Here is a 15,472-nt window from a genome sequence, read left to right on the forward strand (position 1 = left end):
GTGAAACTCTTATTTGCTGACAACAAAGACCAATAATTGAAATAAATGTACAGTAACTAAACCGAAATCTATATACGAGTTAAATGTATATACACGGGCACATAAAATATATATAGCATATGTAAAACTGTGAGGACAAGCATTGTTAAGATGTCACGGGATCTACATACATATATGTAACAATTTGTAGCTATTAACATGAAAAAATCAAAAATTATGATTCATTCGATTTGTCGCAAAACGTTTAGTCCTGTTAATTAATGAACCGGGAAAAGATGCCACAAAAAATCTGTTTGTGCAAACTATGTTGTTTCCTCTGACGATTATGTTATTGCCCTTTCACGGTCAATAAGAATGTAATGTTGTAACGGAATTATGTTGTGTCCTCTGACGATTATGTTATTGTCCCTTCAGAGTCAAATAAGAAGGCCATGTTGTAACGTCGAGGCCAGAGCAAGTACGTTTATTATAGATCAAATACAAAATACGAACTGAACTTAATATTGAACTCTAAACTCTAAATATTACTGAATCTAAAATCATAAGTGTGCGTTACTATATCCGGCAAGCCCAATCAGCATACGCCAACACAGTCGCTTGGGACAAAGGCAAGTGTCAGGTTACCGCTGCTGGCCGCAGTGGCTGGGCAACGAACTTATGCGTCAGCAGAATGTTGCAATGTAAACAAAGTGCATTGCATCATTCTTGCATTTCACAAACAAAAAGTGTTCATGACCGTCCCCGGTTGTTTTGTAGCTGTTGATGGCCTTCCGTACTTCCTTCAACGTTCGTCTTCCTTTTATGATTTGCAAAACGATGATAGAGCCAATGCCAACAACACAGAGCAAGATGCCTGTTGCAAACCAAACCTTATGTGATTTGGCCTCCAAGTCTTCTTTGAAATTTTGAATGACGCGCAAATTGTGGTTATTCATCCTCTGGAGTTGGGGCATGCTTAGCACTGGATCGTGGCTGATGATGTTTAGTAGAGGTGACTGCTACGTGTGGCTTTCTGTTCTTCGCGTCGATTTACATATCTTGTGCCGTTGATTGTGGCAGAAGAGAGAAAAGTGACGAGGTGTGTCCCGTTTGTAGTAATCTCTGGACTATCGTCTGTGCTAACTTTCGCAGTGCTCTCGTTGATAATAATAATGCCGTCATCGACTTGTTTTATCGGCTTTAGGTGGCTTGGCTGAGTGTGTCTCCGGTGTGCAATGCTCGTGCTCAGGTGTCTTGCGCTGCCAGTTTACAGACGACGGCATAGGTCGTCGTTACGCATGCATTTACTGATATTACGTCATCGTTGCATTCGACTATGGTATCATCTTGCAGCTGTAGTGTGACGTGTTGGTGTGCCACCGGGAAGATGGTATTCGCCTTAGCTAGCGTAATGGTGAGTATCATGTTCGAGATTTGATCTATTAATATTCTATTTCTTGCTAATAGTGTTTCATACAAATGCGGTGTGTCAAACATTTATTTTTTTTCTTCTTCTTTACTGGCGTAGACACCGCTTTCGCGATTATAACCGAGTTAACAACAGCGCGCCAGTCGTTTCTTCTTTTCGCTACCTGGCGCCAATTGGATATTCCAAACGAAGCCAGGTCTTTCTCCACCTGGTCCTTCCAACGGAGTGGAGGTCTTCCTCTTCTTCTGTTTCCCCCGGCGGGTACTGCGTCTTCGTTCATTCAAACAACATGACATAGCCGCTGTCTTTTAATTCGCTGAACTATGTCAATGTCGTCATATATTTCATACAGCTCATCGTTCCATCGAATGCGATATTCGCCGTGGCGAACGCGCAAAGGTCCATAAATCTTTCGTAGAACTTTTCTCTCGGAAATGCGCAATGTCGACTCATCAGTTGTTGTCATCGTCCAAGCCTCTGCACTATATAGCAGAACGGGAATAATGAGTGACTTATAGAGTTTGGCTTTTGTTCGTCGAGAGAGGACTTTGCTTCTCAATTGCCTACTCAGTCCGAAGCAGCACGTGTTGACAAGAGTTATCCTGCGTTGGATTTCCAGGCTGACATTGTTGGTGGTGTTTGCGCTGGTTCCAAGATAGACGAAATTATCTACGACTTCAAAGTTATGACTGTCAACAGTGACGTGAGAGCCAAGTCACGAGTGCGACGACTGTTGGTTTGATGACAGGAGATATTTCGTCTTGCCCTCGTTCACTGCCAGACCCATTTGCTTTGCTTCCTTGTCCAGTCTGGAGAAAGCAGAACTAACGGCGCGGGTGTTAAGGCCGATGATATCAATATCATCGGAATACGCCCGCAGCTGTACACTCCTATAGAAGACCTTCTCTATTTAGTTCTGCAGCTCGAACTATTTTCTCCAAAAGCAGGTTGAAAAAGTCGCACGATAGGGAATCGCCTTGTCTGAAACCTCGTTTGGTATCGAACGGCTCGGAGAGGTCCTTCCCGATCCTGACGGAGCTTTCAACGTCAGTTTACACAGCCGTATTAGTTTTGCGGGGATACCAAATTCAGACATCGCGGCATAAAGGCAGCTCCTTTCCGTGCTGTCGAAAGCAGCTTTGAAATCTACGAAGAGGTGGTGTGTGTCGATTCTCCTTTCACGGGTCTTTTCCAAGATTTGGCGCATGGTGAATATCTGGTCGGTTGTTGATTTGCCAGGTCTAAAGCCACACTAATAAGGTCCAATCAGTTTGTTGACGGTGGGCTTTAATCTTTTACACAATACGCTCGATAGAACGTTGAGGAGGCTAATACCACGGTAGTTGGCGCAGATTGTGGGGTCTCCTTTTTTATGGATTGGGCATAGCACACTTAAATTCCAATCGTTGGGCATGCTTTCGTCCGACCATATTTTACAAAGAAGCTGATGCATGCACCTTATCAGTTCTTCGCCGCCGTGTTTGAATAGCTCGGCCGGCAATCCGTCGGCCCCTGCCGCTTTGTTGTTCTTCAGGCGGGCAATTGCTATTCGAACTTCTTCATGGTCGGGTAATGGAACGTCTGCTCCATCGTCATCGATTGGGGAATCGGGTTCTCCTTCTCCTGGTGTTGTGCGTTCAGTGCCATTCAGCAGGCTGGAGAAGTGTTCTCTCCATAATTTAAGTATGCTCTGGGCATTGGTCTCTCAAGCTCTTCATACTCTCGCATTTCGACCTTTCTGTCTGCAAATCGCTTCCCTCTTCAACTCTCGGTATCTATCCCATCCCGCACCTGTTGTGGTCGATCGTAACGTTGCGAGGTAGGTAGCCTGTATTCTCTCCGCTGCGACACGGCACTCCTCATCGTACCAACTGTTCTTTTGCATTTTCCGAAAACCAATGGTTTCGGTTGCAGCTGTCCCTAAGGAGTTTGAAATGCCGTCCCACAGTTCCCTTATACCGAGTTGTTGACGAGTGCTCTCAGAGAGCAGTAGTGCAAGCCGAGCACAAAATCGTTCGGCTGTCTGTTTTGATTGCAGCTTCTCGACGTCGAACCTTCATTGTGTTTGTTGACGTGCGTTTTTTGCTGCACAGAGGCGGGTGCAAATCTTGGCTGCAACAAGATAGTGGTCCGAGTCAATGTTAGGACCTCGGAGCGTACGCACGTCTAGAGCATTGGAGACGTGTCTTCCGTCTATCACAACGTGATCGAACTGGTTGGTGGTTTTTCGGTCCGGAGACAGCCAGGAGGCTTGATGACCATATTTCGGGCCCCGGCGAAGTCGATCAGCCTCGATCCATTTGGGGATGCTTCGTCGTGGAGGCTGAATTTACCGGTTGTAGTGCCAAAGATACCTTCATTGCCCAAGCACGATTTTGACATCGTGGCGGGGGCACGTTCATTCACCGGAGTGAATGATAGTACTCGGCGCCAGAGTCTCTCTCCCACCACGAATATGACACCAAACTTGCGCTCGTCTCTGTCCTTGTCCCGTCCATCGCATTTCTTGGACGGCGGTGATGTCAGCCTTTGTCTTTACGAGGACATCAACCAGCTGGGCAGCGGCACCTTTCCAATTAAGGGACCGGACATTCCAGGCGCATGCCCTCAATTCGTAGTCCTTATTTCGTTTGCCATGGTCGTCATCAAAAGGGGGGTCACTCATCCGAGGCTTGTTGTTCCTTTTCATTGGTATGATTTTTTACGTGGCGGGTCCCAAACCCAGCGCACAACCCTGCGGAGGGGATGTTTCGCCTTCTCACTTTAACTCGCTTTTAAACGGATGTTCTTAGGCTACCTTGAGGATACTTGGTCAAAGACCGGAAGTCGTGAGCTGCTTGAGTCATATGTAAGATAATCGTTTCTGGCCACTCCCAAGTGAATGGCGATCAGAGAACTTTCCTCACTTGAGCGAACTTCTACACATGACTCCATCCTCCTTAATTTTTTTAGCTTTAATTTTTTCGTTCACCGTATCTGTAAGTTTATTAGCTTGTATCTGTGTATTAATAACTACCTGTCTATTGTTTGCATCAATTAAATTGGATTCGGACCACCATATTTTTTCAAAATCAGAGGCATCAGTCGTGCATGCTATTACCTTGAGTGCTGAGCCCAAGAAGTCTAAGCTTCTTGCCATTCTGTGGTGCACTTTTAGTACGGAAAATAAATTTCTAATGTGTTCTGCATCCATGTCTAGCAGTTTTCGCATGTGCGACTGAGTTAATAATTTGGTTAAATTTACAGTTTTCTATGCTATGTTAGCAAGGTTAGTTAAATTGGTTGAGTGTCTTAAATAATCACGCTGCTCCAATACCAGTACCTTTCCGTCGATTACCGGGATATAGTTGGAGTGAGAGTAGTCGATATTCCGACTATGTACTAATAGAATTGCAAGTCCAATCCGGTAAAAGTAAAAGAAATGAAGATTGAAAATCGTTATACGCTTAAACTATGAAAATGTTGCTTTACATTGGAAAGTTTTTACTTGAAAGCAACCACTATTTAATGTTGTCTTTATGTACCACCCTCCTCTAATGAGAACAGAAGCTATAGGAAGGAAGGTAGGAATTGTTTCTTCTGTGCAAGGGGTGTTAACTTATTTCCTAATCTTCCGTTATTTTTTACGAAAACTTTTTCGCTTACCTCAAATACCTTGTTTTGTCTATTCGGGTTGGATCTTTCAATGTTATCGTGCTGGGCTTTTGCAATTTTATTTTTAATGGCCTGCCTACATTCGCTGGACGCTGCATGTATTATGTCGATGAGTCTGTGACCTTATGTACAGATCAATTGTATACGATTGTTATTCTTAGTATCAACTCGATTGCATCCTCAGACATTTTTTGTAGGCGAAATGCTCTGGTTATGTCTGCGAGTGTACTATGAAAACGTTCCACCTGGTCATTTGAGCAACTGTGTAGTGGTGGTGCGTTCACAATGTCGTAGCCGTTTTTCAAGAGGGCCCTGATAGTTTCTGAATTAATGGGTCAGTAGGGTAATTTAAATTTTTTTTTTTTGCTTTTCTGTTCCTTTATACCCTTAGAATTAATGTAGAAACCCACGTTACCAATGGAAGGTTTCGAAAAAGGCCCAAAAATAATAATACCGCTCGATTTCGGTTCACAAAACGCCTGGCTATCGTCTCTATATTTTTTATAATTTATTGACAATGTTATGACAAAATTGATGTAAAAAACATGGAAAAATTAAAAGTTCTATTGTAGAATAAAAATTTCTATGAAAAAAAATTTCAAAAAACAGACCAGATTACCTTACTAAAATTCAACAGCTCAATAGTTGGCGGTTTTGTGCGAGACGCCAGTGGCTGTACCACGGCGAATTTTGAGAATTTGTCAATGCAAGTAAGAAACATTTTTTTGTCAGTTGAAAATATATCAATGTGAAGTATTTCTCCAGCGTATGATGGAATCGGTGTCTCCCCAAGTATTTGTTTTTTGGAGTGCCTATCGTACTTTGCTTTAGTGTATATCTTGCAATATATTATTATTTCAATGGCCATCTTTGTCATTTTTATAATAATCGCGAAGTATTTGTTTAGTATTTTTCTGGGCGGCTCCGTGCGCGCGGTTATGTTCGGTGATAACAATTTCCATTTTTTCATTTTTATCTGTAATGTCGACAACAATATTTTTGCACTCCTGGAATTTGGTTGCCGGGAAATTTAGTGACTAGTTGACTAGTTAGAAACTAGCTAGTGTTTGTAGATCGCAGTGTATTGAGTTTACTACGTCTGTGTTAATGAGTGGCCTTATTGTTTCGAATAGGGTGTTTTTGTCTGTGAAATTTATAAGGTGACGTATTTTTTGGCCAAAGAGTATAATAACTCGTTTCAATAGGAGTTTTGATTCTTCAAGAACGATTTGATTTTTGAAACAATTTTAAGGCTTTTCTGTCGTTTCGATCGTGTAGGTCAACGAATTTTCGCTGTGAATCATTGCAGCGTCTGACTTCTCGTTGTGTAAGGTGTTTAATTTTTGTCGTGATAGGGCATCCGCCACATAGTTTTCTTTGCCTGGTTTGTAGAACACTTTTGCGTTGTGTTCATCAATGAATGCCTTCCATCGTTTGATTTTTGCATTCGTGTTTCTATCTGAGACGGCAAAGGTAAGGGGCTGGTGATCAGTGAAAATATTTATTTCTCTGCTCCATAGAGGTAATTTTGCAATTTACCTAGAGCCCAATTCTCGCTCATTTGTGGCGTAGTGTGTCTCGCTTTTCTTTAGCGTGCGTGAAACCATGGAAATGGGTTTACCCCCTTGGGACAGGACTGCGCCAATGTCATCTATGGAGGCGTCAGTAGTTAGATCAAATGCTGAAATCTAGGTACATAGTATGACATCTTCTGATGCCAGAATGATTTTCAGTATTTTCCAATGCATTACGTTGAGTTTCGTCAAACTCAATAGAGACCTTTTTGGACATATGCTTGCTCACCGAACCATTTTCTCCTTTGAGAATGTTGGTTAAGGCCTTGCTATTGCTGCGAAGTTCTTAATAAAACCCCTATAGTAACTAGCTAAACCAAGAAACGACCACAGGCTGTACAGATTTTTCGGCTCAGCATACTCTTGTATCGCCCTGACCTTTTCAGGGTCAGTTTTAGCCCCTTTTACGTCATCTAGATAGCCGTAACATATCTTTCCTATGTGCTCCCTCAGGATGACATCGATGGCTCTTTGAAAAATGCTACCGGAATTTTTCAAGCCAAAAAGCAGACGGCAAAATTTATATTTCCCGCCGTTCACTGCGAATGACGTTTTTTTGCGGTATTGTTTCGCTAGATAAATTTGGTGATAACCGGAGAGAGTCTAAAGTCGTAAAAAATTTCGCCTTTCATAGCTTCGCTAAGATCATTGGGATACCTGGCATTGGGTATCGGTTGGCTAGTTCGTTCATTTAGGTTCCTAAAGTCGATTACCAACCGTTTATTTCGGTTTCCATTGTTGCCATGACCTTCTTTGTCAACAACCCAGACTGGACTGTTGTATTGGGACTTTGATGGTCTAATGATACCATCTTTAAGTAACTGTTTGATTTCGTTGTTTACAAAATCTGAAACTCCCATAGGGTAAGGGTATGGTTTGGAGTATATGGGCTCGCTGTCTATAGTGCGGATTGTAGCAATAACTGAGGATGGAGGCACTATTATGTCATCCACATCTGTGAAGTTTACACTGTCTCAGTAATGATACTGCAATTGCTCGGATTTGTTATTGTAATTAATTGTGTTGATAACTAAGTTCAACGCTATTTCTGCTTGCGTGTGTCTAGCATGAAGAATGGGGAAATTTGGCCAATAATTTTCATTTCATAAGGCACTTTGCTCGAACCATGTATCGAGCGTACGGTGAAAGAGCTTTCGACAGGAATTACTTGTAGCTCCTTTATGAGCTTAATGTAATTTTTTGGCGCCCCTGTGTCAATTAATATTTTTATATTTTTCCTACCCACCGGTGAGCGTTCTCTAAAAAATGCAATGAGTCATTGTCGCATGATTCGCGATCGTCTTCGATTTCGATTACAGCGTCTTCTACGGCCGATTGCCTCCATGCCTCGTACTTTTCAGACTCCCCGCTAAACTCGGGAATTGACTTAATTATATCGAGAGGAATATCGCACCTGATTTCTGGATTTACTGAAATTCTTTGATAAACTTCTACTTGTGGCGCTTGAACTCACAAATTGTTAACTTTTGCGCTCATATCATTAAGCTGTGCGCTATTATATTACGCCGAAATTTTTATATTGTCGCGAAATATATATAAACCGTTAAAGTATGAAGCATGTATGTAAATATTTTATGTTATATTCTTTATATACTTTTATTTAGAATAACTTGATATAAACATATCACGCAGCAGTTTAGTTATAATTTTTGTATGATTCAAAAAAAATTGTAATGAACTTACATATTATGAGACATTCCTAATCAATGTTGTAACGGCGAGGCCGGAGTAAGTACGTTTATTATAGATCAAATACAAAATACAAACTGAACTTAATATTGAACTCTAAAAATGTTATTGAACCTAAGTGTGCATTACTATATCCGGCAAGCCGAATCAGCATACGCCAACACAATCGCTTGCGACATAGGCAAGTGTCGGATTATCGTTGCTGGCCACAATGGCCGGGCAACGAACTTATGGGTCAGTAGAATGCTGCAATGTAAACAAAGTGCATTGCATCATTCTTGCATTTCACAAACAAAAAGTGCAATTCCTACGAGTACGTGTTAACTTGCACTCGGTAAAAGGTTAGTGCTTTTTAAAAGTAGAAATTTCTTTCTTTACTTTTATTTGTTTGCTTTGAAAGATTCGATATTGGAAAGACCTAGGCTACATATATTGTAAAAAAAAGGATCAAAGGATATGGATGAGTAGTGATAACATAAATAAAAAGTTCCTAAATAATGATGGTTCAAAAATAGACAATTTGTGTTTTGAGTGGTTTGTCAAAGCGAGAAATCAAAATATACTAGTGTCGGACCCTATTATAAAAGAAAAAGCTAAAAAATTGCTAGTCAATTAGGAGTTCAAACTTTTTCGCCATCAAATGGATGGTTGGAAAAATGGCGGAAAGGAGTATGTGGGGAATCTGCTGAGGTTAATCACGAGGATGTGCATCAATTTAAACGAAAGCTGCCAGACATGTTATTGGGCTACAGAGCAGAAGATATATTTAACGCGGTTGAAACTGGACTTTTATTCCGTGATTTGCCTTGAAGAACGAAAAATGCGTTTGAGGTAAATCATTGTGGTGCCTAAGGTTTTATACCTGATTTTGGATGTATTTTGTGAGTTGATACGAGAAAACAAGTCACATTTTCCATATCAGCTCTTGTTCATAAGAAAGAAGAAAAAAAACATCTAGTAGCGGGAATGTGGTTCATCCTACCTACTATACCGACTACTGATGCGCACAGAGCTGCACCAAACCAAATTTTTTTTTTGTAGGCCAGTGTTATCGAAAGAAAGATGGATGTGCCAATATGGCTGGAGATAAAGAAAAACCGTTAGTGATTGGAAAAGTAGCATGCCCACGCGAGTTACGCAGCCTAACATAACAGTCTGGCAACTATCCCTCCACTAACCTCACTACGATATATAATATGTACGATAATAAGGTCTCGTATAAGCTTAATAAGAATATTATAAGTTAGTCTTAAGGGGTCAGTAGGGTCATCTTCTTTCAATTTTATTTTATTTTATTTTTTTTTTGCATTTTCTCTTCTCTTATACTTTTAGAATTAATGTTGAAACCCACTTTACCATTGAAAGGTTTCGAAAAAGGCCCAAAAATAATGATACCGTTCGACGTTCTGAGCGCTCGGAGTGCACACTTGGCAGTTTAAACTCGTTTTTCTCAAACACACACATTTTTAAACTGGCGGACATGATTTAGGTCGAACTACTCAACCGATTTGCTTAATTTTCATTCATAATTTTGTATAATTTATTGACAATGTTATGACAAAATTTATGTAAAAAACATGGTTAAAAATTAAAAAAAAAAAAATAATTACTTGTTTATTTATCAACATTTCTCATGATTCTAGTAGGGACGATAACATTCACGTACTTTTTAAGAATAAATTGGCATCTCATTCACCCGGTCATTTCTCCGACAGATGTCATCAAAAAATTCAGAAAAAATTTGTTTATATAATAAAAATTTCTATGAAAAAAAAATGTCAAAAAAGCAGGCCAGATTACCCTACTGACCCCATAAGATTTACAAATAAATGTTGTATTATACTAACATAACTGGCGCAGTCGCTCCCCAAAAACACATAAAGGAACTTACCTATACCCAAAAGTTCATAAAGTTAATTGGTGGAACTATTATAAAATAATAATTTTGTGAAGTTAAATAAAAATCTAGAATAATTGAACAAAAAAGGATTACAAACGCAAACAAAAAATAATAATTTAATAGATATACATATATGTAAAAACAAAACAAATTGTACAAAAAAATTAGATAGGTTATGGATATATGTAAATATTTGATTTACTTATAATATTACATCACAATTCATGCAAACTTTAATTTTAACGAGGGGATGTTACGTAGCCTAACATAATAGTCTGGCAACTATCCCTTCACTAACCTCATTACGATATATAATACATATGTACGTATTAAGGTCTTATCGGTATAAGCTTAATAAAAGAATTATAAGTTAGTCTTAGGATTCATTTCACAAATAAATGTTGTATATATTATACTAACATAACTCGGGCATTTAAAAAATGAGATGTAAGAAGCCTACCAGTTGAATGGCAGTCAAATCCGAAAGCTTTGATTTCTAGTGAAATTACGTGTGAGTGGCTATCAGAAGAGAAAACTTTTACTATTTTTGAACTATGCCACAATTCAGCCTCGAGATATTAAACTTAATAAAATACATTTTATCTTTTTACCTGCTAATACAACATCCGTTTGTCATGCCCTTGATCAGTGCATTATACAGAATTTCAAATGTCACTACAGATGCAACATCATAAAACATATCGTCACCTGAAATGCAAAATAACGTACCATCAAAAAATTCAAAATTGAGTTTTTAAATAATTACGATTCACCACATCATATCACATATGTGTCGCAAATTTTAAGCTTCTGCGATCAAAAATACCCAAGCTATATTAAAAATTCAAAAAAACGTATCATCAAGTGCTTGATTTCGTTAAAAAAAAAATCACTCATGTATGTAAATATAACAGAGTGTTTGTTTTTTTTTGTATCAAAGTTAGTCTTCATTTATTGTTTATGTTTATTTTTAGTGATTAAGTTCAATGCGCTTTGGCTAGTTTAGGCTACATGGTTGATCGAACGTGGACTACTATATACATATGTACACTCAGTCCTTTTTTACGCGATCTCTTTTTACGCTATTTCACTTTAACGCGGTTATTTTTGCAGCGCAAATTCCTTTTTTATGCGAATTTCTCACTTTAACGCGATTGTTTTTTTTTTCGTTTTTTGCTTGTTTACATACATATTTTTACGCGTAATAATTTTTGGGAATACAGTTTCGGGAATTTCGTTAAAAGACTAAGTTCCTCATTATTGCAGCAGCCGTTGATTGTGTTGTGATTGGTTGTTTGCATGTCGTCTCTTCAAGAAGTACCGTTTTAGCGGGGCGGCAGCGTGGCGTTGCTATCGTCAAGTGTGGTTCGGTGGTAAGCACAAAAGGAAGAAAACGACTTTTCAAAAAGAATTGAGTCTCTGCATGTTAAGATATAAAGAACTACATCGGAATTTATTGGGTCCAAAAAGAAGCATTCAAACAAAATGAACTGAATTTATGGTGCAAACTCAGTCGGAGATGCTAAGTCAATCAGAACATCAATCCATAGTTCTTACTATTGATTCTGATACAAATTCTAGTGATATCAGTGCCGGCGATCAAAATAAGCGACTAAGAATAATTTCCACTACGGATAATGACAGTGATTAAACAGCATTGAACGGTTTTTTCAATAAATCTACCTATTTTCTATTTTCTTCTCTTTTATATATGGTTTTTGTTTTGTATCTTTTATTTTGTTATGAATGAATAAATCATAAGTCTGAAATTTGAAACTTATTGTATTGTTTTTGAATATTTTTTTGCGCGTATATTTTGTTATACGCGATATTTTTTATATTCGGAACCAATTCGTCAGTTAATATTGGAAAACTAACCATTTTTACGCGATTAGTGGCATAACCAATAATCGCGTAAAAAAAGGACTGAGTGTATATGTAGTCCTTTGTGAGGCCATAGAAAAGAAGAACCCCTGTGTTCGAACTTATAAATTTACAAATGCTTCGCGCCAGTTCGGTGGGATGCCTGAAGGTATGCGCCCCCAAGTGATTAAGTCTTGATCTCCCTAACGCAAGACAGCCAAGAAAGAAGTGTTGAGTTGTTTCCACCTAAACTTCTTCCATGCAGCTTCTGCAGATGGCGTCTGGTATGATTTCCAGCCTTACTGCGTGGAAGCCCATAGGATAATGGGAAAAGGGAAAGGCTGCCTTACTGAGGGCAAAGAGATCACCGTGAACGATCTTGGGACAAAAGGCTTTTTCGACAGCGTGTGTAAAAATTGTGGCCCAGCAGTAATAGAATAGGAAACGGGAGCACAGATCCGGTCCCATTCTACCGATAGCGGATCTAGGGTGCCCCTTCTTGCTAGCTCATGTTTCCTGCAATTTCTCTGTGGTCTGGCACTCATATCATTCTTATCACAAAGACACTCGATGCTATTGATAGCACGGTTATGTCTTCGATCAGCTCTGAATTCTCTCATTGTTAATGAGTTCAGGGCTGGAATCGCCGCTCTGCTATCCGAGTCGATGATCACTCCTATGAAGGAGGCTGCACTCCGGAGTAGTAAATCTACTGTTACCTTAATGGCTCCAATCTCGGCCTGGAAGGCATTGCAATACTTAGGAAGTTGGAGAAACTGGAGTTGATAAAGAGCTCCTGACAGTAGACCCCTCCACCTTTTACCCAACCGTGAAGAAGCTCACTGTCCCTTTTTTCCAACAGCTTCTTCCCACCCACAACTCCCTCGGTATATGGGTAGAGAAGGAGCCGCCAGAGTTTGGTTTAGCGACTCCATGATCCAAGTTATCAGACTCGGCTGTTTTAGGAATTCAGCAGCTTATTATTTTGCAAAGTTTAACAATAACTAACTATAACATAACTGTTATTACTTTTATGATAATATACCATTTGAATAATTAGTTATTTAATAAATAATAATTAAACATTATCCTCATTTTTTAGCTTGAAATATTTACATTTTTTCTAGTACTTATGTACATATTGATAATAAAAATTTAAAATTAAAAAAAAGTATTAATATCAAATTTTTAATTTTTATACAAATTAAGATTGATCATACGTTATTTTGTTTCAGAAATGGAAACTCAAAACAACGTAAGACACCTACTATAAAATTTGCTTAATTTTTTCTTTATTTTTTTTCTAAAATATACTTATGTATAGTTTCATGTTAATTCAGATTTATAAATTTTGTTTCAATATCTCAAGTGGTTTTCTTTTTATGCGCTTTTTTGCTTCTCCTGTAAACCTACGAAAAGTGATGTTACGTTATTTTGCATTTCAGGTGACGATATATTATGTATATTGATTGGAGTAGATGACATTTCAATGAACAAACTTTTAAAAATATTTGACATTTTGGAGAGTTTTTATTTTATTAGTCTTGCATAGAACAACGTAACAATAGAAACAATAAAAAACTGTTTTTCAAAAAAATTTGAAAAAAATTCTGTTTTCAAACCAGAGTACGATATTTCCATATCGACGTTATCGGCTTTGATAAAGCTTTTAAATGAAAATGGAGAAGGGCAGCGTTCCGACGAACTTTTGTTAATCGACGAAATAGTGACTACAGAAGACAATAATTCGAAACAAAAATTATCTGATCAAAAATTATCTGATAAAAAAACCGAAGACCTAAATGAAGTATGCCCCCATGATGCGAGTCAAATTAAGTCATGCACTGAAGCACTAAAATAACTTCGCGGCATTAAAAGATTCGTTAGTAACGACGTAACTGGATTTCAGTACGTGTTTTACAAAATAGAAACAAGAGAGAGAAGTATAGTTATAAACGATCGCACGAAAAATCAAATCTGGTTGGATTTCAAACAATTTTCATTAATTTAAATAATCGCTGTAGAACTACTACCTGGAAAATCTATAACTGACCAGATATTCACCATGCGCCAAATTATGGAATAGACCTGTGAAATGAAGATAGACACACCACCTCTTCGTCGATTTCTAAACTACTTTTGACAGCACGAAACAAAGCTGCTTTATGCCGCTATTCCTTAATTTGGTATCCTGACAGTCGTCGCACTCGCGACTTGGCTCCCACGTCACTGTCGACAGTCATAACTAATATTCGTAGATAATTACGTCTATTTTGGAACCAGTATTAACACCAACAACAATGTCAGCCACGAAATCCAACACAAAATAACTCTTGACTCTGGTTCCGCTCCAAGCAGGTGGCTGCAGGGGTTTGTTTTGAGACTCGTTGCATGCAGGACATACATTGGGTATGTCAGGGTCTATTCTGGATAAGTAGGAGTTTAACCAGCTACAATATCCAGAACGAAGTTGCGCTAGGGTCACTCGGGTTCTCGCGGCAAGGTCTTCGTCTCCGATGGGTGGTGGTTGACTCCAAGAGCGTCATTCACGGGAAGGGAGTAGGTGAAGGTGTTAATGGCTCCACTGTGAATGGCGGTCAGTACCTGTCGAAAGTCAGTTGCGTCCGAAGTCCGGTCGGCGTACTGTACGACGTCGTCGACGCAGTCAAGGAAAGACCTTTTGATGCTCCTAGGAGGCGGTTCCTCTCCAAGAAGATGGCTGCAAGGGTGATTTCTACGAAAACATCCCAGCAGGAACTGCTTGGAGAGGAGTCCATTATGCTCCTTAACTAGGAGCATAAGCGTCTCACTGTGAAGGTGTTCGATAGGAGACATCAAAAGGCATGTCGTGGTCCGGAGTGCAGTATTTTGGCTGGTCTGGAGTTTCCTCATCTGCGTACCACTGCATCCAGGCGACCATATTGGTGTTTCGTAGTTGAGGAACAGCCGGCCGATTGCCTTGTATGATGCCAACAACGTTTCTTTGTCTTTTCCCCATGTGCTGCCGGCTAGCGACTTGAGGATTTTGTTGCGGCTCTGTACCTTGCCGATAATCGCGTTCGTATGGGGAGTGAAGGAGCATAGACTATCAAAGGTTAAACCTAAAATCTTAGGGTTATTGACAGTCGGAATTTTGACGCCATCGACTGCAATATTTGTTCAAGTCTATACTCCTTCGTCCAGTTCGTAAAAATGGTCGCTGTGGACTTGGTGGGGGAAAGTGTGAGGTTCCGTGCAGTGAGAAAACGAGAAAGGTTGGAGAGGTAGTGGTTTACTTTCGAACACATGCCATCGATTCCATTGCCCGGCGTCAATATCGCTCAATCATCTGCGTACGAGGTTATGGAAACTCCCTCTGGTGGC

At 39.4% G+C, this 15,472-nt stretch overlaps 1 protein-coding gene across 3 annotated transcripts in view; it reads left to right on the forward strand.

The window, feature by feature from the left end:
- LOC120767397 (MTOR-associated protein MEAK7) overlaps positions 1-15,472 on the forward strand; it is a 107,129-nt gene that overhangs the window by 11,124 nt on the left and 80,533 nt on the right. The window contains exon 1 of one of the 3 annotated variants that reach the window (XM_040093434.1): positions 1,352-1,393. The exons of 1 other annotated variant lie outside the window; for it this stretch is intronic. In XM_040093434.1, coding sequence (XP_039949368.1) covers positions 1,367-1,393 — 27 coding nt within the window. In that variant the 5' untranslated portion in view covers positions 1,352-1,366. Of the gene's footprint in view, positions 1-1,351; positions 1,394-13,344; positions 13,365-15,472 lie in introns of those variants that run through there. One more of the 3 variants, XM_040093435.1, reaches the window with a different exon arrangement.

This window comes from Bactrocera tryoni, chromosome 2 (assembly GCF_016617805.1).
Source record: "Bactrocera tryoni isolate S06 chromosome 2, CSIRO_BtryS06_freeze2, whole genome shotgun sequence".
NCBI classification, from domain to species: Eukaryota; Metazoa; Arthropoda; class Insecta; order Diptera; family Tephritidae; genus Bactrocera; species Bactrocera tryoni.